Raw genomic sequence first — 22461 nt, 5'->3', positions numbered from 1 at the left:
CTTGTTAGCCCAATTCCCTTGATATTTCCCAAGTTAGGGAGGACTGGTCTGCAACTCGCTATATCATGACATAATGTCAGATCTAAGTGGGGAGTAAATGCCCAAATTCAACAAATTTTATTTCAAAATCAAATCTACCCTTTCCAAACCACCTTCAATAGAACTTTCAAGCAAAGGCGTCACAGACAAATGTAAGTACAAGTGCACCAGCCACTCCAAAGTCTTCATCAGAGCATCTTTCATTCACCTCATTTTATTTACTACACCTATAAGCTACAACTACATAAAATCTTCTGAAGCACATCTGGCTCATACATACATTTAAATAGAATTACAACAGCAACTTTCAAATCAACTAAATTAGGTCATACAGTTTCAAAAACCACATTGCCCATGATACTCAAAAGTGCCGCTGGGAGAACTGCAAAGCCCTGAAGTCCATCCATGCCACTAAGCACGTCGCCACCAGGGATGCAGGCCTGCAGCTTAAAGGCTTATGTTATATGTTGGAGTCTTTGGGTCACATCACTGGGCTGGATAAAAATACCACCAAACACACGTTGCCTCCACTCTCTGGAAACAAAAAGGGAAACAGGCAGCAAGCCTGAAGGTTTGGTTCTGAAGACATGATGGGCTCACCTAGAACCATGGCACTGTATGGGGGGAAAACACTGGCTCACTTGCCCGTCTCAATCCCCTTTATCAGACACAAATGTGACCACCGGAACAGTGGGTTTTCAAATCATGCCAGCCAGAGGCCCCAACAAAATCACGCGAACACATGCTGCTCCTCCGCAAGCCTCCCCACCGTAACAGAAAAGCACAACGCTGCAGAGTAGGTGAATGTTCCGAAGGATGGCTCTGATCCTTTTGAGGAAAGATCACCATCTATATATCCAGTAAGATCTTAAAGGAGCCCTGATTCTTCAGGTTTCGATTCAAAACAATGCTTTGCTGGCTTAGTTTAAAACAGAAAATATCAATTGCTATCTCTACATCTTTCCTGAATAAAAAACTTTCTGCCAGAGTTTCCCTAAGATTCATACATTTTTCACCTCATAAACTAAAATTCCTTCACTACCCAAACCTCTGCATGACCCAGTGTTGCCCAAAATTGGAGAAAGTTACTACCACTTAGCTGCAAAGCCTTCTGCCTAGAGTATATAAAGCAAAACATTTCAATAGTCTGGACTCCCAAAAGTCCTATACCACCGCTTTGGAGAGCAGGCATCACAGAGGTTGGTGACAGGGTAGTTCAAAGACATGAACGAGATGCAAAGCCTGGAAACGATCCTGTGCAGATCTCATGGCCGCTTACCCTTCTGTGCCTTTCAACTAGAGACAAGCGAGGACATGGCTGCCTTCCAAACCAACACAAAGCGCTCTGGGAGTCTGCAGACTACATGGGAGGATGAGAAAGAAGCAGCCACACACCACCACCACCAGACCCATGGAGAGCACAGGACACGGAGACCTGAGCTTACAACTGCAAGCCTAGATCTAGAAAGCACAGGATGAGGGAAACGACCGACAGCAAACACCCAAGTGGGCAGGGAGCACTACACAGACGCAGTCACGTGAACGGCCGGGAGAGACAAAATGCTGGACAGGACAATCTGCTGCAGAGCCAGCGTGGCGGGACTTACTCATCGTTTTACACACAGCCATACAATAATCCTCAGACTCAAAATTGTTCCTGTTGCCTCCGCAGCCGCCATATATAAAGCGCACGCACTTTCCCTTGGAGAGGTCGAAGTACCAACGGGGCATCACGGCCCGGCAGGGCCCCGTCATCGCCTCCTGGGAGCAGACAGCTGTGTGAAAATGGTCAGAATGTCAGCAGGACACAGGTAGCAGCTTCAAACGCTTCACAACGCTACAGACCACAGGGCTGGGCCAGGTGAGAAGGACGGACCGGGTGACACTTAGCATCAGCAAAGGCCAGGACTGGACAGAACCTGAACATCCTCGCTACCTCGCCAGCTCAAAACAGTCATTTCTGATGATGTAGTCACTTTCCATTCAAGGGCGGTATAGACATTAAGGAACTGAAAATATTTCTTGTATGCTTTTGAGTCTAGACTGATGTACAGATTGACATGGAGGAACGCCTTATGTCACAGCTGTGTGAGGCCCGCACTGCTGCTCTGTTAGGTGGAGACATCTGCCTGACTGGTCTGTCTCGGTGGGGTATGCAGGTGAACAGGCTGTGTTAGTGGTGATAAGCACAGCAAACACTACTGAAGCATCTGGAAAGGGTGAGTACACACTTTTATGTTCTCCAAGGTGAGTCATCAATCTCTAGACTCCTTAAGTAATCCCCCTTTAGCTGGGTCCTAAGTAATGCTTCAGACCTCAGTTGGTTTTAAATACGTAATCAGCAGGAGGCTGTGTGCAAATGGCTCTAGAACTGTCATAAACTTTTTCTCTCAATCCCCTGGAGTAGGCAGTATGCCCCACCCTCCCAGTTACAAACCCCCACCCAGTGCCATCCAGGACAGCCTGCAGACTGGGACACACTCAGAAGGAGAAGAGCCAAGGCAGCTACTCCTATCGCACGGGTCAGGGCTTGCGCAGCACTGAGGAGGGGAGAACCCTGCCAAGGGCAGCCACGCCCTCTTGCTTATTCCCCAGGTAAGCCCTTCCAGTGCACAGAGCAGTTTCTGATTCAGCTCTGTGCTCTCCCTGGATGTGTCACCGGCAGACCGTGCTGCGGCCCAGCCGCCATGCTAAGCTGGCAGCGTCAGCACGCTGACAACCTGGCTTCCCCTTCTATGCACAGAGGCACCAACTCTCCTGTGACTTATCTGTGAAGAATACAGCACAAAATTCTAAGTAAATAATTACCGTGTGGATTTTATGGCCACTGCTCTACATCAGGTTACCTTTAACATCGTGAGTAATTTCCTTTTCTGAAACGGTCCCATCGCTGCTGGGTTCCGTCGGGTTCTCCTCGTTGTAGTCATCTCCTTTAAAGCTGTCATAATAGTAATCACGGTCTTCCACCACTTCCTCCTCCTCTTCCTCGTCCTCGCCCTCCTGATCCACAGCTGCTTCTGTGAAGTCTTCCAAATCTGCTTCAGTAGGAAATTCACTAGAGGTCACAATAAAAGAGGGAGGTTAATACCAGTTCCTACATACGAAAAACAATGACTCCCTTCCCCATCCTGAAACAGAGACAGGAAACAGGCTCAGTTCGCATCTCACTGTGCCACTAAAGCCTCAGCCCAGCGACATCAGCAGAGGCAAGTCAGAGAACAGGGACCACACCCCCCTGTATAAAACACGCCCCAGAATAACACAGGCTGAAAGCTACCGGTCCTCCCATGATCAGATCCAGCTAGAATGAAGTGCAAGCTGGCTCGGCTCCAGCATGAACGAGCCAATGCCCATGTCACCCAGCCGCCCACAGCCACCAGCAAACCTCACCAGTTCAGGACAGGAGCTCACCTTTTGTAAATATCATAGTCTTCCTCTTCCTCCTCCTCTCCTGCCTCTTCCTCGTCTTCCTCCTCTTCTTTTGACACAGCCGAGTCGCTGACCTGTGTCTGAGGGCAGCACACATACTCGGTGCCATGGAACTGATCGACCCCGCAGGGCAGCAGCATGCCGTAGCTATATAAGGTCAGTCCCTGCGTCAGACAGGCCTGAAAGAAACCCACGGACTAACATCAGAACACACCTGACTCCTGGCTTTAGCCAAAACACCCCTTCCTTTATCAAACCACTATTTAATGCATTCTCTTTTAGACACAGAGATTTTCTGTCAAAATGTTGTGGTGTTACTATTTTAGGAAGATTTATACATTTTACCTAACTTGAAATGGGGAAACATCATCTGGGCAAAAAACAATGAGAGCCCAAAGTTGGAAAGAAATAAAAGGGTTTCTTCCAGTAACAATCAATGCCAGAAAGCGGGGGTCCACATTCACCTCCTCCTCACTGCGGGGCCACTGCTTCAGAATCTGACCGAAGAAAAACACACACACTGGAGAACCAACCGAACTACAGAAGACAAGTGCTAGGAAACGGTCTTGTTTCTCTCTACTAGAACGAAGGACACCTGATCCTGTCAGTGTGAGTGACCAGGCTGTCCAGAACAGGTCATTCCTACCCTGAGGCCTGGGGTTTAGGATGGCCGCCTCAGGAGCAGCCCTGTAGACAAGAGCCTTCGTTAATCATCTTTTTTAATATCCTTACCTCTGCGGTCTGAATGGCCAACACCAAACTTCCCTACAAAAGTATCATTTCTTTTCCCAAATATACTTAATTTAGAAGATACAAGTAATAGCTAACTTTGATGAAGAAAAAGAAAATGAATTAATTTAAAATCATGGGAGATGTGAAGGAAAATGCTTTCTCTCCCAATAGAAAAAAAAACCATGACTTTTTCCATCCACTCTTTTACCTCTTTGACTACAGTGTGCCAATGCTGGTGGTTCTCGCAGACCTCCATCCGCTCTTTGTGGAAAAACTGGCACTTTTCTGGAACTAGTAGAACGTCACTTACGAATTCACCCACTGGAAAAGAGAAGCTTTGTCAAAAGCAAACCTGATCACGATGGAGATGGAAACAACCCTCACTGCCGATTATTACAGCTGCACTGTCAGGTACAGGCAAGGGCAGTGCAGCTCTTATCAAAGGCCCACTGAATGTTATCGCTCCAAGCGAACGGCCACAAGAGCCCAACATGCCATTACAACCATTAAGCCCAGAACGGTCCTCACTCTTCCTGGACTCCAACTCCTCATGTCCCGTTACAAGGCTACACAACCCGTAACAAGAGAACAGGAAGAGGACCCCCCTTCCATTACTCAAACACACACAGGTTTCCCTCCCCCCACCCAATTTCACATAAACCATATTCCTAGCCTTTTACTTCTGTATTTCTGCCCAATAAAGTAAGACTAGGTGTTCCCCTAAGGTATAGATGATGCTTCTGTTAGCCTGCTGTGTACTGAAAGACACCTAGCTCTAAGACCAACCACCACTGCGATCCCTGACTCAGGTAAGAATCACCAATGGAGAGCTACTGACCAAGGGGATCAGGTACCCTAGCAATGGAAAACTTTGGCAGACACTATCTTATCCATCATGGACAAACTGACATATGTGATGTCATAAGAAGGATTTATAACCTTTATAGTCATTTTGAAAAATATGTCATTTCAATCTAATCATAAAACAGTAAGACAAGTTCAGATTCAGGGACAGTCTGTTAAACAAATGGCCTGAAATCTTTTTTAAAAATATCATCACGCAAGAGAAAAATAAAAAGGAACAGTTCTAGATCAACTATAACATGTGATCTTTTACAAGGAAGCTATAAAGTCTTCACATATTTAGAGAAATTGTTCAAAATATGATGACTGTAACATAGTTATAAAAAAATGTCCTGCCTGACCTGTGGTGGCGCATTGGATGAAGCATCAACCTTGGATGCTGGGGTTGCTGGTTTGAGACACCGGGCTTGCCAGGTCAAGGCATATACAAGCAGCAGACAGAAGCTGATGCTTCTCCTCCACCACCCTTGCCTTTCTCTCTCTTTCCTCTCTAAAATCAATAAGTAAAATCTAAATAAATAAAGAAAATGTCATTGCTCTTAAGAGAAACAAGATAAAGTATTTGAAGGTGAACTATCACAATGTTTCAATATATTTCCAAATAGTTTTTAACAACAACATAATTTGGGACACGCACACACATACACATAATGAAATAGATAAATAAGGCAAAACTGGCCTGACCTGTGGTGGCGCAGTGGATAAAGCGTTGACCTGGAACGCTGAGGTTGCCGGTTCAAAACCCTGGGCTTGCCTGGTCAAGGCACATATGGGAGTTGATGCTTCCTGCTCCTCCCTCCCCCTTCTCTCTCTCTCTCTCTCTCTCTCTCTCTCTCTCTCTCTCACTCTCACTCTCACTCTCTCTCCTCTCTAAAAATTAATAAAATAAAAATTAAAAAAAAAAAATAAGGCAAAACTGGAGAACCCATATCAAGAATATAGTGGGGCCCTGGCTGGTTGGCTCAGTGGTAGAGCGTTGGCCTGGCGTGCAGGAGTCTGGGGTTCGATTCCCGGCCAGGGCACACAGGAGAGGCGCCCATCTGCTTCTCCACCCCTCCCCCTCTCCTTCCTCTCTGTCTCTCTCTTCCCCTCTCGCAGCCAAGGCTCCATTGGAGCAAAGTTGGCCCGGGTGCTGAAGATGGCTCCATGGCCTCTGCCTCAGGCGCTAGAGTGGCTCTAGTTGCAGCAGAGCAACGCCCCAGATGGGCAGAGCATCACCCCTGGTGGGCGTGCCGGGTGGATCCTGGTTGGGCGCATGCGGGAGTCTGTCTGCCTCCCCATTTCCAACTTCAGAAAAATACAAAAAAAAAAAAAAGAAAGAAAAGAATATAGGGGTATTCACTACCATAAATTTTTCTGTACTCTATAACTTCTTAAAAATAAAAAGCTGGGGGGGGGGTACACACTGCTGTTTAGAGAACAGAATCCTTATCTTCTAGAAACGTAAGTTAAAGTATTTACAGAAAAAAGGTATCTGTGATTTGTTTCTAGATAATCAGGGAAGGTGGGAGGGAGGCCACAGAGGAAGAAGCATGGCTCATGAATTCATGACTGTTACACAGGTGGGCAATGGGGACAAGGGAGCTAAGAGTACTGTTTTCTGTGTCTAGATAGGTGTCACTTCCATAATAAAAAACTAAAAAGCTTGCACATGTATTACCAGATTACCACACAGAGTCTGCTTCAGCAGATCTGAGGCGGCCGCAGCACTCTGCACTGAGCAAGCATGCCAGGCAACTGATGCATCCCCGACACGTGCCCAGAGGAAAGCCATGGGAGAGAGCGATGTGTGCTTAGCTCAGGAAGAAATTCGGTAAGATGGTTCAGGGGAAGGAAGTGGGCAGACTAACCTCTGAGGTTTAAAAAATAAAAAGTATAGTAAGACAGTAACATGGCCTGAGAAAAGTCTCAGGGTTTTGCACTAGTGGAAAGTCTACGAGGACCCACTCCCTAGTCTCTTCATCGCAGCGTGGCTCTGCAGGACCTATCGGCCTCATCTTCAAGCACCAGAGAAGCCAGCAATACAACTATTCAAGTGGCAAGTAAAGGAAGTCACTGATTTAATGTAAGGGAAAAAAGTGTTCCTGACATTACAAGCTGCAGCAGTGAAGCCTGCTTCCAAAATAGCTTTCCACATGGTAGTGAGACTTCACACTACTGTCTGCACAGGGACTCTAGGGCCAAAGAGCTCAATCTGATACTAACAGCAGGAACACAAAGGTAAGTTAGACATAGTGCTGCCCTTGAAGGCCATAAAGGCTCTAGGGAAGTAGAGCGTGTATACAAATTACCAATCAACCAGACTGAAAAATCAAAGCTTAAAAAAAAAAAAATCTCACAGTAAGCCCAGATTTGCCTCTACGGGAAAGATAGTCCTGATTATCTAAGTAGAAATTACATAATATTCTTACATCTAAACACCAACTCACATTGTTTAATGTGACTATTTTGTAATGAGGTAACTTTTACATTTGTTCATTTATGACAAAAAGCAACAACAGAGGCAGTGTGTATAGGATTAAACGTCAGGGTTCAATCTGAACACCAGCATTACTAGCACAGTGGTCTCAGGCAAGTTACTTAACATTTCTGTGCTTTCCTTATCCTATTGCTGCTAAGATGAACTGATGTAACACGTGAAAAGGTCACAGCAAAATCTGGTATACAGGAGGCTGTTAATGTTGCTAAAGTCTTGAACTGAGTCACTTGTTTTATATAACACAAACCATATAACCATAGTTATCAGATAATATACTTTAATTTGTAAAACTTCAATTTTATATGTATAACTGCAACATCAGAAAAATTTAAAACAGCTATTTCATTACTGGCTATGCTCTATACAAACAATAAAGAAACTAGGTTAAATTAAAAAAAATACAACGTAATACTATGTCAGGTTAAAAATGAATTAACTAAATCTGTTTATATCTCACCTTAGATAAACACCAAAATGATATCAAGTAACAGCAAGCTGTGAAAGGTCAGGGACAGTACACCATCAATGTAAATTTTAAAACTGTTTATAGATACACACTATGTGTAAAAGCACAAAAACATATGTAAGAATGACACATGCTAACAACAGCTTAGTGGTAGTTACCTCTGGAGGAGAAAGGGACAAAGGGAGGAAGGAAAAGGGGTGGAAGTCACTTTGGAACAGCCAAATCCTTTATTAAAAAGATAAAACGGAGATGCAGCAAACATGGCAAAATTTATATGGAACCACAGAAGACTGATTAGCCACAGCAATCTTGAGAAAGAACAAATTTGGAGGTGTCATGGTACCTGATAGCAAGCAAACTATACTACAAGGTTATTATAAAATCAAAACAACATGGTAATGGCATAAAAACAGACACAAAAATCAATGGAACAGATTAGAGAGCCCCCAAATAAATCCATATTTATATGGTCAATTAATATTTGACAAAAGAGGCAAGAACCTACAGTGGGGTTAAGACCATCTATTCAGTAAATGGTGTTAGGAAAATTAGCTAAGTGCAAGAAAAAAAAAAGGAACTAGACCATCTTCCTATACCATATACAATAAACTCAAAATGGATTAAAGACTTTGATATAAAACTCAAAACCATAAAACTTCTAGAAGAAAAAAAAAAGGCAGTAAAATCTCTGACATCTCTCCTAGCAGAATTTTTTCTGATATATTCTCCTTGGGCAAGAGAAAGAAAAGAAAAAATAAACAAATGGGAGTAGACTACATCAATCTAAAAAATTTTTGCACAGCAAAGGAAACCATTGGCAAATCTAAGACAGCCAGCCTACTGGATGGGAGAAGGTATTTGCCAAAGACACATCCCATAAGGGGTTAATAATATATATGCAAAATCTGTAAAGAACTCATACAACTCGCCTGACCTATGGTGTATGGTGGCACAGTGGATAAGGCATGGACCTGGAATACTGAGCTCTCCAGAATTTTAGTAATTAGTTTATGTTTACCATGAGATGAAAAAGGTTGAAAAATCACTGCTCTATATAAATATCAAGGTCATGAAAGACGAGAAAAGGCTACAGAGAGAACTAAATGAACACAAGGTTATGAATTAGACTCTGGTATTATTGGAACAACAGGCGAAACGTGAATAGGGTCTGTAGATCAGATACTGGACCAATAATAACTTCCTGATTTTGGTGACTGGGCTGTGGTTATTTAGGAAAATGTCCTTGTTTTTAGGAAATACATTAAAAGTTAAAAGGTGGCCCTGGTCGGGCGCATGCGGGAGTCTATCTCTCTGCCTCCCTGCTTCTCTCACTTCAGAAAAATACAAATAAATAATAAGTTTATTTTCAAAGGTAAAAATAAAAAAGAGACAAAAGGACATCGTGTCTGCAACTTGAATGATTGAAAAACAAAAAACTAATAGTTAAGATTAATTTTATTATATCCATCAATCAACAGAAAGTCTGAAATCTAAAGAAAGGATAAGACAAAAGCTCAGGCACTATTTTTGCAACCATTTTATAAACTTGAAATTAATTTTGAATTGTTATATTTTTAATTGAAAAAGGCAAAAGTAACTAAAAGTCTATCACCAAAGGCTTTCGAAGTACTGCATGGTAAAAAGAAGGTCGTGCCGCTCGACCAATGTCAGTTCTCCCGGGTGCTCTACGGGGCGGTTGGTGGGAGAGCGAGAGACACAGAATCTGCTACTTGCTAACTGGAGACAAGGAAGCAGCAGCAGCACTACTCTCCTACCACCTCCCGTCCACCCCGTCACCTGCTCCTTCACCAGCCTGGGCTCAGGCAACTGTATTCATTTAAAAATAAAAATGGGTCGCTCTACCAACTGGTTAAAAAGTTGTTATGGATACTGGTATACACCTGAATAACTGTCTGAATTAAATAACAAAGAAGGCTGTAAAATGCTTCAATTGCGGCAACGCACTGAAAGTATTGAATGGTTTATGGTCAAACTGTCTATGCATTTAGTTAATGACAAGATCATTTCACTGTTTGGTTCTGTAACACACTGAGAAATTCAAACTACAACAGTGAAAATAAAGCAGTAAAATAAAATTTTTGTCATGTGCTAGCTATGGCAGTGGTCTTGTCTGGTAATGATCATAAAGAGTGTATCCTATGTTCTAGGCACTGTTGTGGGCTCAGGGGACCAAAAACACTCAAGCAGGGCCAGTGTTTTTTCCAGGTGCTTACAACAAAGCTGGAGAACGACAGAGAAACAGAAATCACTGACTGTGCAGTCTGACGGGTATAATGGTCAGACCATGGAGAATTTCAGAAATTTCGTTTTCTTGAGAGAAAAGAAAAGCCTAAAACCAGGAGGAAAAGCTTCCTTTAAAGGAAGCATCCCCTAGATAAGTCTTAGAGAACTTCCCAAGTAAAGTTAAGTAGAGGAAAGTCACTCCAAACAATAAGAACTGGAGGGTAAGTGGCCAGCAGCCATGAGCTAGCTGTCCAAGCTGATGAATAGAAGGTGTGTGTGTGTGTGTGTGTGTGTGTGTGTGTGTGTAGAAAACAGAACAGAGTTAAGCAAAGGCCACATTATAGAGTTTTAATCCATGCTAAGGAGCTTAATTAAACATTTTTTAGGCGAAGAAGAGCCACTAAAGTGTTTCATATGCAGGAGAGACCACTCAATCTTCATTTTAGATCAGAGGGCAACAGACTGGACAACAGAACTAAGAACATGCACGGAGGCCGCTGTCGCAGCCTGGGAAGAAAATGACAGATGGCTCAGCTAGAGGAGTGGGAAGCAGCCAGAGAAGTTATAAGCCCGAGGTTCCCAAACTCCCGAGTCAGAGCACCATGAGTGGCTCAGTAACTTTTCTCATAGCACCCCAAGTCCAAAGGAATGCCCAAAAGTCACATAGTTACGGCCAACCAATTACTAAGCGCTGTGTCCTAACACCTTAGGGTGGGGGTCGGGAACCTTTTTGGCTGAGAGAGCCATGAACACCAGATATTTTAAAATGTAATTCCGTGAGAGCCATAAAACGACCCATGTACCTTACATATTAGCCAATAAAAATTGGGTGTTGTCCCGGAGGACAGCTGTATAGGCTCCAGCCACCCGCAACCACGAACATGAGCAGTAGGAAATGAATGGATTGTAATACATGAGAATGTTTTATTTTTTTAACATTATTATTTTTTTATTAAAGATTTGTCTACGAGCCAGATGCAGCCATCAAAAGAACCACATCTGGCTCGTGGTTCCTGACCCTTGCCTTAGGGCCTGCGCAACTCTTCCAATGTTGTCATCAACTGACACTATCACTCTTCTTTCTGCTACAGTGATTTGTGTGATGCTAACTTTTTATCACAGGAACCACTAATACACCTCAACAAACAAGGTCAGAGAAATGAATAAAATAATCAGATGTTGAAACTGTGAATGAATATCCCCAGCTAGTAGCTCACAGGATATATGACAGATGTTTCCCTTGAAAACCAAAAACATCCCACAATATCCCTGTGAGTCTGCTACAACGTCCTGGAGTGCCTCGGTGCCCTGAAATACGGATATAAGCCAAAATAAAGAGGCAAGAGTCAGACTGGCTTGAAAACTCACTGGATCTCCCATGTCTCAAGCTCAGAGTTCTGGGAGGGTCGTGGAGCCAGCAAGTGACATAGAACATACAGGAAGAGGAAGACCAGGCTGCAAAGTCTTTAGGGGTAAAGATGCAAAAGGAAGAAATTATTCTAAGCACTGTCTATCTACAAATACTCAAGAATATTGTTTCATTTAGTTTGAGAATTTTATAGAGAATAAATGATACTTCATACACAGAAATTTCTTGGAGCCAAACAGAATATTAGAACATCCTTAAACCTCATCACAAAAAATTTTTCCAAGTCTCACACTACTGCATGATGCTCAAGAGTCAAGTAAATGGTGTTACACACAGCAGTGTCCCCCTTTCCCTACTGAGTACTCTTAAAACAAAATAACTGCTATGTATTTTAAATACTGTTATTCAGATCCCACTCTTCCTGTTATTTTGCTACATGTGAGAATGAGAAAAGCAATGTATTCCATTTTAGGAAAGATTTTAAAGATGGGAGGGAAGGATAAAAGTTAAATTCATAGCTAAAAATTTACATACATCTACAGAACTACCCAGAATGTCTATGTTAATGCTGTATCTGTGGGCTGCTTCAGTACCATGCACTACTATGACTTAAAACTTCACACTCTCCATGGGAAGCAAAGCTGGACTGCTCGTTCATTCAGGGCCATGGAAAATACTCATCCTTAAAAGATAGGATTCCCACAATGGGAGAGGGAGAGTTAGTAACCATCAAAGACAAGTCAATGATCAACACAAAAAGCAATAAATATTCAAAAGAGAAAGTCCCACAATAAATTCTTGTATCCTCCCCCCCTTAACAGATGTAGATATTTCACTGTGAGCCAAGAGAAAATTAAAATTGAGGGACCTCACTTCCTGCGAAGTACCCAAGAATGTCTACAGAATACTCACCAAGACACTTGAAAGGAATGACAATGTGGCTCTTGCAATGCTTTTTGTCCCTCTGGCACCAATTGTCCACACTGACGGGCTGGTTGGCTTCCATCACGTTGGTGATCTGTAGCTCTGGATACATCTGCAAGGGAAAAGAACATGCTCACAATAAACTGACTTGGTCTATAATACATGGACATTCACTCACAAGTAAGGAGGAGTGTCCCTGTTTGCTCAGCGTCACTGTTATCCTGTATAAACTTCAAGTTCCACTTTGCTGTCCCTGGCTGCAGATAAACTCTTCAAATAAAAAGATATTGTAACAATTAGTTTTCTTGTGAGACTTTTGACAAGTAATGCATTCTCTAAAAAAAAAGGAAATCTTTACTTAAGACTTAAGGACATACAAAAGCAGCAAACTTTCCGCTCAATAAATCTATTAGAGACCAAGGCCACTTGTAAGGTACATTAAGTAGCTGAGTTCATTAACTAAAACATTTAAGAGGCAATTCTATGGAATGTCTGTTAATAAAATTACAGAATAATGCTTTGACCCTGGCCCTACGTGCCAATCTTCTAAGAAGTTCAACATCTTATAACCTTGCTAGGTCAAGTTTTGACCAAGACCAAGTTAAATCAGACCTGAGATGGTCATTACAGCAAGCAGAAAACACAGCACACATGTGACCTCACATCTTAGGTTTAGCCTCACATCTTCCCATAAGAAGCAGAAGCCCAGAGAAGAGAAGCAGGCTGTACTTCTGCAGGCTTGCTTCCTTAAAGAACTGAAGCTCACAGCACACACAGGCAAATGCCTCTGACAAGTCTCAATCATATCTCTGGCTTGGAAACAAAAGGCCCCAAGTGCCAGTCATTAGCAACTAGATCTTAGGTCAAAAAAGAATAATGACAGACTATCCATTTCTGAGGCAAATAGGCTCAAATTTGACACAGGAAAAAAAAAAGTTTTAACTTTCAGGCAACACTCTTACCTCCTGACAGTACTGAAGAACTTCTTCTTTTGTTCCAAAGCAGCTCTTTGTGCCTGTTGGGTCAGGCTCCCACTTCCCAGTCTGAATGTTCACATGCATATTTAACTTTCCACAAAACATTGCAATTTGAGGCTCAGCGACAGCAAATCCAGTTCCAGCATTGGCTGCAAGAGCCTACCAAAGAGGGTAAAAAACAGGTTTACTCCAAAAAGGCTGGCACAAAGCTTAGTTACTCAGTTGTTTGTGACTATAGAACTAATTTTTAAAAAATCTTCATTGTTTACTATTTTTATGTCATAAGCAAATCTTTTTCCCAGGACTTAGGCCAGAATAAAAATGACCTTTGGCCTGACAAAGTGGTGGCACAGTAGATAGAGCATCGACCTGTGTGTGACACTGAGGACCCAGGTTCGAAGCCCCGAAGTTGCTGGCTTGAGCGTGGGATCAAAGACATTGTCCCACAGTCACTGGCTTGAGCCCAAGGTCACTGGCTTGGCTCAAGCCCCCCAGCCAAGACAGGCAATCGATGAACAACAAAAACTGACGCAACTATGAGTTGATGCTTCTCTCTCCCTTCCTCTCTCTCTTGCTTAAAAAAATGATCTTTGGGTGTACATAATCAAAGTGAAAGGTCAATAAGAAGTCTAAACCACAGTCACCATCTGGATGCTTCTGATTTAGAAACCTATAACCTAACTGCAGTCTCCTCTAATACAAGCAAATCTACTTTCTGTTCCTTACTGTCAAACCACAAAAGTATAAAATGTCTAAAGTTCCAGTAATTTTACTCAATTCACTCACACTAAATTTTTTTTTTTTGTATTTTTTTTAAGTTGGAAACGGGGAGGCAGTCAGACAGACTCCCCGCATGTGCCCGACCCGGATCCACCCGGCACACCCACCAGGGGGCGATGCTCTGCCCCTCTGGGGCATCACTCTGTTGCAACCAGAGCCATTCTAGCGCCTGAGGCAGAGGCCATGGAGCCATCCTCAGTGTCCGGGCCAACTTTGCTCCAATGAAGCCTTGGCTGCGGGAGGGGAAGAGAGAGACAGAGAGGAAGGAGAGGGGGAGGGGTGGAGAAGCAGATGGGCGCCTCTCCTGTGTGCCCTGGCCGGGAATCAAACCCGGGACTCCTGCATGCCAGGCCGATGCTCTACCACTGAGCCAACGGGCCAGGGCCCAGTCACACTAAATTTTATTGAGCAGCTACTCTTATGCAAAGCAACAAGTGAAATGCTTAAGACACAAGGGTAACTAAAAAGTTGTGGCCCCCAACCTCATGGGACTTGTGATCTAGTGCAGTAGTCCATACACCAAAAAAGTGTGATCATATGCCCAGACCACTAAAAAGGAAAGAATGCAGCAATGAAGAAGCATATCACAAGGGAATCTGCCTTAGGCTTGGAGAAGGTGATCAGGAAAGCTTCCCGAAGAGAATGGCAAATGAGTAGAGCAGAGCTATGAGCATCAAAGTGCGGGGAGGGTAGAACGCTAAAGAAGGGAGGGGTGGCATACAGGGACAAGACTGGACAGTCTGTGGACCAAGAAAGGACTTTCTTTGGTCTTTATCACTGGATATGCAAAGAGGTTTTAAGCACAAAACTAGTGTTTACAAAATGTAGCTTTGATGCTTTCTCTGGATGCTGGGTGACGAACAGACCGAAGGGGAAGGCAAGCGATGCAAGGGAACGGCTCTGAAAGCTGGAGCTGCACAGTCCAGGGAGACATGGTATCTTAGGCTGAGGGAGGGTGATGGAAAGATCTGAGAGAGATCACAGAGAGCAAAACAAGTAAGCCGTGGTGACCGATTAGTTAGGGGGATGAGGAAGAAGACAACGACAAGTCTGGCTAGTGTTAGTCAATAACTGGTGATCATTCATGGAAACAACACTAAAAGGGATTTCATGGACAATTTTACCTCGTGTCAGGCAAAAAACAACAACTGTTGTATAAAGTCTTTCTTTGGCTAGTATTCTCTAACAATTCACAAGTTACAGGTGAGAAATGACATCTAGGCATGATGACAAATTTCCTGCAAAGTCTCTTGCACTAGGAAGAAAACACACACATCCTAATATCTAGAAACATGCCAACAAGGATGGTTGCACCCACAATAGAGTTCTGTGGTCTTCACTAATGTAAAAGACTGTTCAAAGTAAAACCGCTTTTTAAAATGTTAAAACTTGGCAGGGGCCCTGGCCTTGGCTCAGCGGTAGAGCGTCGGCCTGGCGTGCGGGGCACCCGGGTTCGATTCCCGGCCAGGGCACATAGGAGAAGCGCTCATTTGCTTCTCCACCCCCACCCCCTCCTTCCTCTCTGTCTCTCTCTTCTCCTCCTGCAGCCAAGGCTCCATTGGAGCAAAGATGGCCCGGGCGCTGGGGATGGCTCCTTGGCCTCTGCCCCAGGCGCTAGAGTGGCTCTGGTCGTGGCAGAGCATCGCCCCCTGGTGGGCAGAGCGTCGCCCCTGGTGGGCGTGCCAGGTGGATCCCGGTCAGGCGCATGTGGGAGTCTGTCTCTGACTGTCTCTCCCCGTTTCCAGCTTCAGAAAAAATACAAAAAAAAAAAAAAAAAACAAAAAAAAAACTTGGCAGGGATAGGGGTAGTATGATTAGATTTTATTGTCTATTATACTGTTCTTTTTAAAATGAACAATTAACATAAAATGTTTTTCCTATAACAGAAAGTACTGTATTTTCCCATGTACAAGATGCTCCCATGCATAGGACGCACCTTAATTTTGGGGCTCAAAATTTGAAAAAAATGTATTACATAAAGTTAATGAACTCAAGTTTTATTCACCATAAAATTCATACATCTCCTCATCACTGTCAAAACCCTCATCCATTAGCTTCTCATCTGTGTCTGATGACGAATCATTGTCTTCCTATATTATTACCTCGTCCTCAATTGCATCTATGGCATTTGAAATGCCACAACTACTGTGTAAGATGCACCCAGTTTTCAGACCCCAAATTTTTTTGGAAAAGTGTGCACCTCATACATGGGGAAATACGGTATATCTGTAAAGTATATACCATACTATATAAAGTACTATAGAGGAAAATGTGTGCTTTCTACACAATTCTTATTTATCTATGCTAACGGTAGATGACACAGACATGAATGGTCCTTCCAACTGGGAGCCTACACTAGATTTTGAAATACGTTATAATCCTTTTCCAGGACAATTTACCATCCTAAACGTTTTGCTTTGAAACATGAAAATTAGCCTGCTTTCTACTAGTGTGAGGAAGTACAAACACCAGTTGGATAGCTGGGAGAAAACAAATTTGTAAGTAAAATGTTGTCTAGATCAATCCGGATTGAAAAGCACCTATTAAATCTAATGAGAAGAAATTAGCAACTTTATTAACTAGAATTGATTGTGGCCCTATTGTGATGACAGTCATTTACTAATAAAGTAGAAGGCAGATCCTATGCCTTCTGTACAACTGTATGTGAAGGTACAGACTGACGTTAAATCCTACCATCCTCAAAGAAAGAAAGAAAAGAAAATAATTTAAAGATGTCTGTGGAAAGGAACACTAATGGTGTTTAATCAAAAGAAATGAGACAGTACAAGGACACACAGACAAATGTATTAATTCTCACCATGAATTCAAGGTGTGAACCAAACGCCTCTTGTGGTGGCCATTCTTTTGGGAGCTATATCTAAGAATTATAGCTAGAAACTTGATTATGACATGGAAGAAAATGGGCATCTATAGGGCATCTATAAATCGGTACACACAGAGGCAAATGCAAGAAAACTCCAGGGACACTTTAGTGTACTGGAACCAGTGCTCTCCCCAAATTCTTTCCTTCCTACTTCAAAAGCCTAGACAGAAATAAATGGGAAAAATCCAGTAAGACATGCTACCTATATAATCAAGAAAGCCAAACTGACAGGTCAAAAACAGTTCCCTAAACCTGCTATATATGAATTACCAGTTAAATCAGAAAAATGTTGAGCAATATTTCCTAAATTCTCTCTGTGGACTTGTATATTTTTAACATTAAAAGCAGCCATTAAACAAATAGGACTTTGGGCCCTGGCCAGTTGGCTCAGCGGTAGAGCGTTGGCCTGGTGTGCGGGGGACCCGGGTTCGATTCCCGGCGAGGGCACATAGGAGAAGTGCCCATTTGCTTCTCCACCCCCCCTCCTTCCTCTCTGTCTCTCTCTTCCCCTCCCGTAGCCAAGGCTCCATTGGAGCAAGGATGGTCCAGGCGCTGGGGATGGCTCCTTGGCCTCTGCCCCGGGCACTGGAGTGGCTCTGGTCACGGCAGAGCGACGCCCCGGAGGGGCAGAGCGTTGCCCCCTGGTGGGCGTACCGGGTGGATCCCGGTCGGGCGCATGCGGGAGTCTGTCTGACTGTCTCTCCCCATTTCCAGCTTCAGAAAAATAAAAAAAATAAAAAAACAAACCAAAAAAAACCAAACAGGACTTTGCGTGTGATGTCGAGGAGGAGGAGGAGGAGGGTAGTGAGTGGGGGAATTTACCTCTTAGACTCCAAAAATGAATACAGGTAAGACATCTGTGAGTGGTCAAAACGGTGCAGGCACCATTTATTAGCACCGGACACCATGTTCCACGTGTTATTCATTATGGTTGCTGGCTAAAAGACCACAGCGTTCCCACTGCATAAATGTTCAGTTTATAGATCAACCACTGAGGTCAGTACAGCAGTGGTTAAGTGCATTGAGATGGTCAGCATTACCTTCCCTGAAGAGAATCACAAATACCAGAGGTTAAAGCAACAGGAAGAGGCAGCTAAGCAGCAACAGCTCCTACATCAGTTACCACCAAGAAAAAGAAGAATAACTGGAATCACTCCAGACAGCTAATATGCTGCAGTGATTCACTTTTAAGTTCAGAAAGATTAATCCTTGTGGTCATAAGAGACTCTCAAGAAGTTATCATCTGAAATATAAAAAGCCTCAGTGGACCATGTCTAGAAATCAACTAATCAAACATCCCCCAACTGTGTCTAGAGTATAATAGAATCTTTTTTTTGTTTTGTTTGTACTTCTCTACTTTGAAAAAGCTCTTATTTAATGGGCTGTCCATTTCTTAAGCACACACAGTGCCCTGATCCATTACATCAACATATAAATCAATCTGGTTCCTAATCTAACATGTTACAAATGGGATTTCACTGCTAAGTCAGCACTTCTGATATCCTGTGAACCTGGAATCCACTCCAAAGGAAAATTAATGCCCCTTTGGCACTTAAGACAGTCCTTGTGATCTATGCATGTGGCAGCACTCTGAAGGTATTGAAAACAAATTGCATCAATTGCTTTCCTAGTCCAGTGCTTCCATTTTACTCAATAATTTATTCTTAATAAGAAATTCCATTTTATTAATGTGGCTCGGGGAAAAGAGTTTAGCTAAGAACAAAAAGTCAACTTGGTAAAAAGGATTCTGTAACTTGGTTGAAAACTTGAAATGGTTTACAGTAATAAATAAGTGTGAACCTAACTTACCCCCAGGCCTTTAATCAACACCCCTAGAGTTGCAGCCCCTCGGCCCACCTAAACTCCACCTCCTTTCACAAAGCCACTCGGGCAACGCAGCACTCTTAATCCAAGCAAATAAACCATTGCTTCCTCCCTTATGAAGCAATTCAGAATCTAATCTGGCTCTAGAGTTTGTGCAAGTGCCTGTCATGAAGGGACCGGACCTGCTCTCTGAAGAGGAGTTTAACCTATGAATGAGTAAATCCTGTTTCCTTGGATAGGACAGTGCTACAGTACAGCCTCAGGTGTCCAAGCTTCACCCTGAGGCAGTGGTCAGCTAATGTGTTCCTTGGCCCCTTGAGTGCGGCTCTTTGGCCAGTTTAGGAGTACCCTCATTAAGTTAATAACAATATACATACCTATATAGTTTAAGTTTAAAAAATTTGGCTCTCAAAAGAAATTTCAATCGTTGTACTGTTGATATTTGGCTCTGCTGACTAATGAATTTGCCAACCACTGCCCTGGGGAGTCAAGTTAACACCGTTCTAGTTCCAGCCCCATCAACGACCTGCTGTGCCACCTTTGGCAGGTCTAGGTCTAATAAATACTGAAGAAGACAGCAGCGGTAAGTGCCTTTGGAACATCTATTTACCTACATCCTAGTGATATCGGAAGACACGGCATGGGTACCCACAGACATTTTAAAACTAAAGTGAGTAAAATGACAACATATTAATGGATACAAGAACCCTCTATACTAATTCATTTGTTCAATGTGGTAAACGCTACTGCATGATTTGTAAATTAAATGACTTAACTCAGTCCACAAACCTGCACCTAAGATTTATTACTTAATTGAGCAGTTTAAAAGAAACCAGTTTTGCCTGACCAGGTGGTGGCACAGTGGATAGAGCGTCGGACTGGGATGTGGAAGGACCCAGGTTCGAGACCCCGAGGTCACCAGCTTGAGCCCGCTTGAGCGCGGGCTCATCTGGCTTGAGCAAAGAGCTCACCAGCTTAGACCCAAGGTCGCTGGCTCCATCAGGGAGTTACTCGGTCTGCTGAAGGCCCACGGTCAAGGCACATGTGAGAAAGCAATCAATGAACAACTAAGAAGTCGCAACGTGCAACGAGAAAACTGATGATTGATGCTTCTCATCTCTCTCCGTTCCTGTCTGTCTGTCCCTGTCTATCTCTGCCTCTGTAAAAAAATAAATAAAAAAATAAATAAAAAATAAAAATAAAAAAATAAAAGAAACCAGTTTCAAGGTAGCTCCCCTCTAGATATCTACTAACTACAAAAAAGAAAACTAATTACTTCACAGTGGAAGCACCTACAATACATTAACCTTACCAGCAGTAAGACATTTAGAACACCTATGAGGAAAGACTGGGGGCAAGACTGAGGGACTGTTACAGACCAGAAAGGGCTATGGTGAAATGACAAGCAAATGCAAAGTGGGGTCTGAACAGGATCCTGGAACGGGGAAAGGACATTAATGGGCGAACTGGAGTAATAATTCAAGTGAAGTCCTTCAGTCTGTTAACGGTCTGCACCGATGTTAATCCCCCAGTTTTGGTAATAACTGACTGCACTGTGGTTATGTCGGATGTTAATATTAAGAGAGGTAGGCTAAGGGTAAGGGGAACTCACTAGTGTTTCTGTAACATTTTTTTGAACTCTAAAATTAGCTGAAACTAAACTGGTTTTGGTTTTTTTAATCCTGTTCATTACCTGCCTGAATTTCAACCGTGATCACATGGTTTCAATCTGTCAAAAAAAAAGGGCAACTTAGTAAGTATAATCAAAGCAGGCCCAATGCCTGAAAATCTTATGAATTATTCTGAATATGTCAGCACACACTCTAATGTGGCAAAATCCCATGCATACAAATATTAACTTTGATTTCTCACCAATGGGATAACTACTACAATTCTTCCCAGAGTCTAAGATATAAGAAAATACAGGTTGTTTGGTTTTTTGATACTGTCAAAGGGTGCCTATATAATTTAGAGCCTTTAGAGCAGTGGTTCTCAACCTGTGGGTCGCGGGGGTCGAACGACCAAAACACAGGGGTCGCCTAAAGCCATCGGAAAATACATATTTATTACAATACATTTTTAAATAAAATACATATTTTCCGATGGCTCTAGGCGACCCCTGTGTTTTGGTCGTTCGACCCCCACCGGGGTCGCGACCCACAGGTTGAGAACCCCTGCTTTAGAGTATCATCAACAGTACACAAGTGAACTTTTCAATTAAAACAAAACAAAGCAAGCTTCAAACATTTCAACCCACTGTCTAATAAAAGAGAAAGATTCTTGTCAAGCATTTTCCAGTTTTAGCAGCAAACTAAGAAAACCTGTTCTTAAAAGTGACAATATGCATTTACTCCAGTTGAAAAGCATTAGCCTCTTTCTACTGCAAATTAGAAGTACAAGAGAAAAACTCCAAATGCAAAAGGCCACCATCTTTCCACTGACATATACCAGCTGTTAGGTAGTATTTTCATAGGCAGTGATTTGTATAAATAACCACTGCTTTTATTAGAGCTCTAATAGAAAAGCAATGTTTTTCTCAATCACCGGTCCATGGACCAGCCTGCCAAAAATTTCATGCCAGTCCACAAAAGTTAACCCCTCTGATGTTGTATGAAGATTATGGACCAAATGATTTTAGCCAAATTCACTTATGCTCGGAGTGACTTCTGCCTTAGTGGTTCCCAAAATAATTCTATTTTCACCACTCCCAAGTGTAAAAAGGTTAAAAATCACTGTATTAAAGTATAAATGAGGTACCATTTCCAAGATTGGAAATGACTGTCTCCCAGGCTTTTTACAGGATCGTCATAACTTGTCCATCTGGATCACACTGGGAAGGACCCAGGCACCCAGAACTAAGCGAGGTCTGTCTTTCTGTATGTGTCTCTCAGATGAGAGCAGGATGTCTTTTATAAAAGAAGTTATTGAAAAATACATTAAATACTTTTAAAATTAAAAGATACAGAACAGTGTTTATGGAACTAAAACTAAAACTCATTACTGGCTCATTTCTTTCCCATAATAAATCAGGAATTCTAAAACACTGATTTCCACAGCTATTATGACACTAGGGATGTGCCCTGTCCAATCATTAGTCTTCTGCTCATCCCACTCCTGATCTCATTAGTGCATGATATGGTGGCTAAGAACATGGGCTTGAAGAGGTGAACAAACCACGGCTGAGATCCAGCCACATCAATGACTAGCTGTGCCACCTTTGGCAAGTCACCTAACTCCTCTGCACCTGTTTCCAAAACCGGTGTTGTTTTAAGGTTTAAATGAGCTAATACGTGTACAGTGCTTAAGAGTGCTTGTTAACACAGAAGTTCTTCTTTTGATGACATTATCAGGTTTTAATTATTTTTATCTGGAAAACAGGGCTACTAACATACACATTCCTCTCAGGCTTGTTGTGGGGGTTAAATTAAGATAATGCACTTAAAGCACAAT

General features: G+C 42.8%; 1 protein-coding gene across 4 annotated transcripts in view; it reads right to left on the bottom strand.

The window, feature by feature from the left end:
* APLP2 (amyloid beta precursor like protein 2) overlaps positions 1 to 22461 on the bottom strand; it is an 80434-nt gene that overhangs the window by 20788 nt on the left and 37185 nt on the right. For 2 of the 4 annotated variants that reach the window (XM_066259740.1, XM_066259741.1), the window contains exons 2-7: positions 13509 to 13682; positions 12535 to 12658; positions 4409 to 4521; positions 3451 to 3647; positions 2886 to 3094; positions 1647 to 1814 (exon numbers count right to left, since the gene is read on the bottom strand). In XM_066259740.1, coding sequence (XP_066115837.1) covers positions 1647 to 1814; positions 2886 to 3094; positions 3451 to 3647; positions 4409 to 4521; positions 12535 to 12658; positions 13509 to 13682 — 985 coding nt within the window. The remainder of the gene's footprint in view (positions 1 to 1646; positions 1815 to 2885; positions 3095 to 3450; positions 3648 to 4408; positions 4522 to 12534; positions 12659 to 13508; positions 13683 to 22461) is intronic. The other 2 variants (XM_066259742.1, XM_066259743.1) reach the window with 1 other exon arrangement.

This window comes from Saccopteryx bilineata, chromosome 2, assembly GCF_036850765.1.
Source record: "Saccopteryx bilineata isolate mSacBil1 chromosome 2, mSacBil1_pri_phased_curated, whole genome shotgun sequence".
In the NCBI taxonomy this organism is placed as follows: domain Eukaryota; kingdom Metazoa; phylum Chordata; class Mammalia; order Chiroptera; family Emballonuridae; genus Saccopteryx; species Saccopteryx bilineata.
The sequence above is the reverse complement of the archived record's forward strand: the minus strand, read 5'-3'. Positions and strand labels throughout refer to the sequence as shown.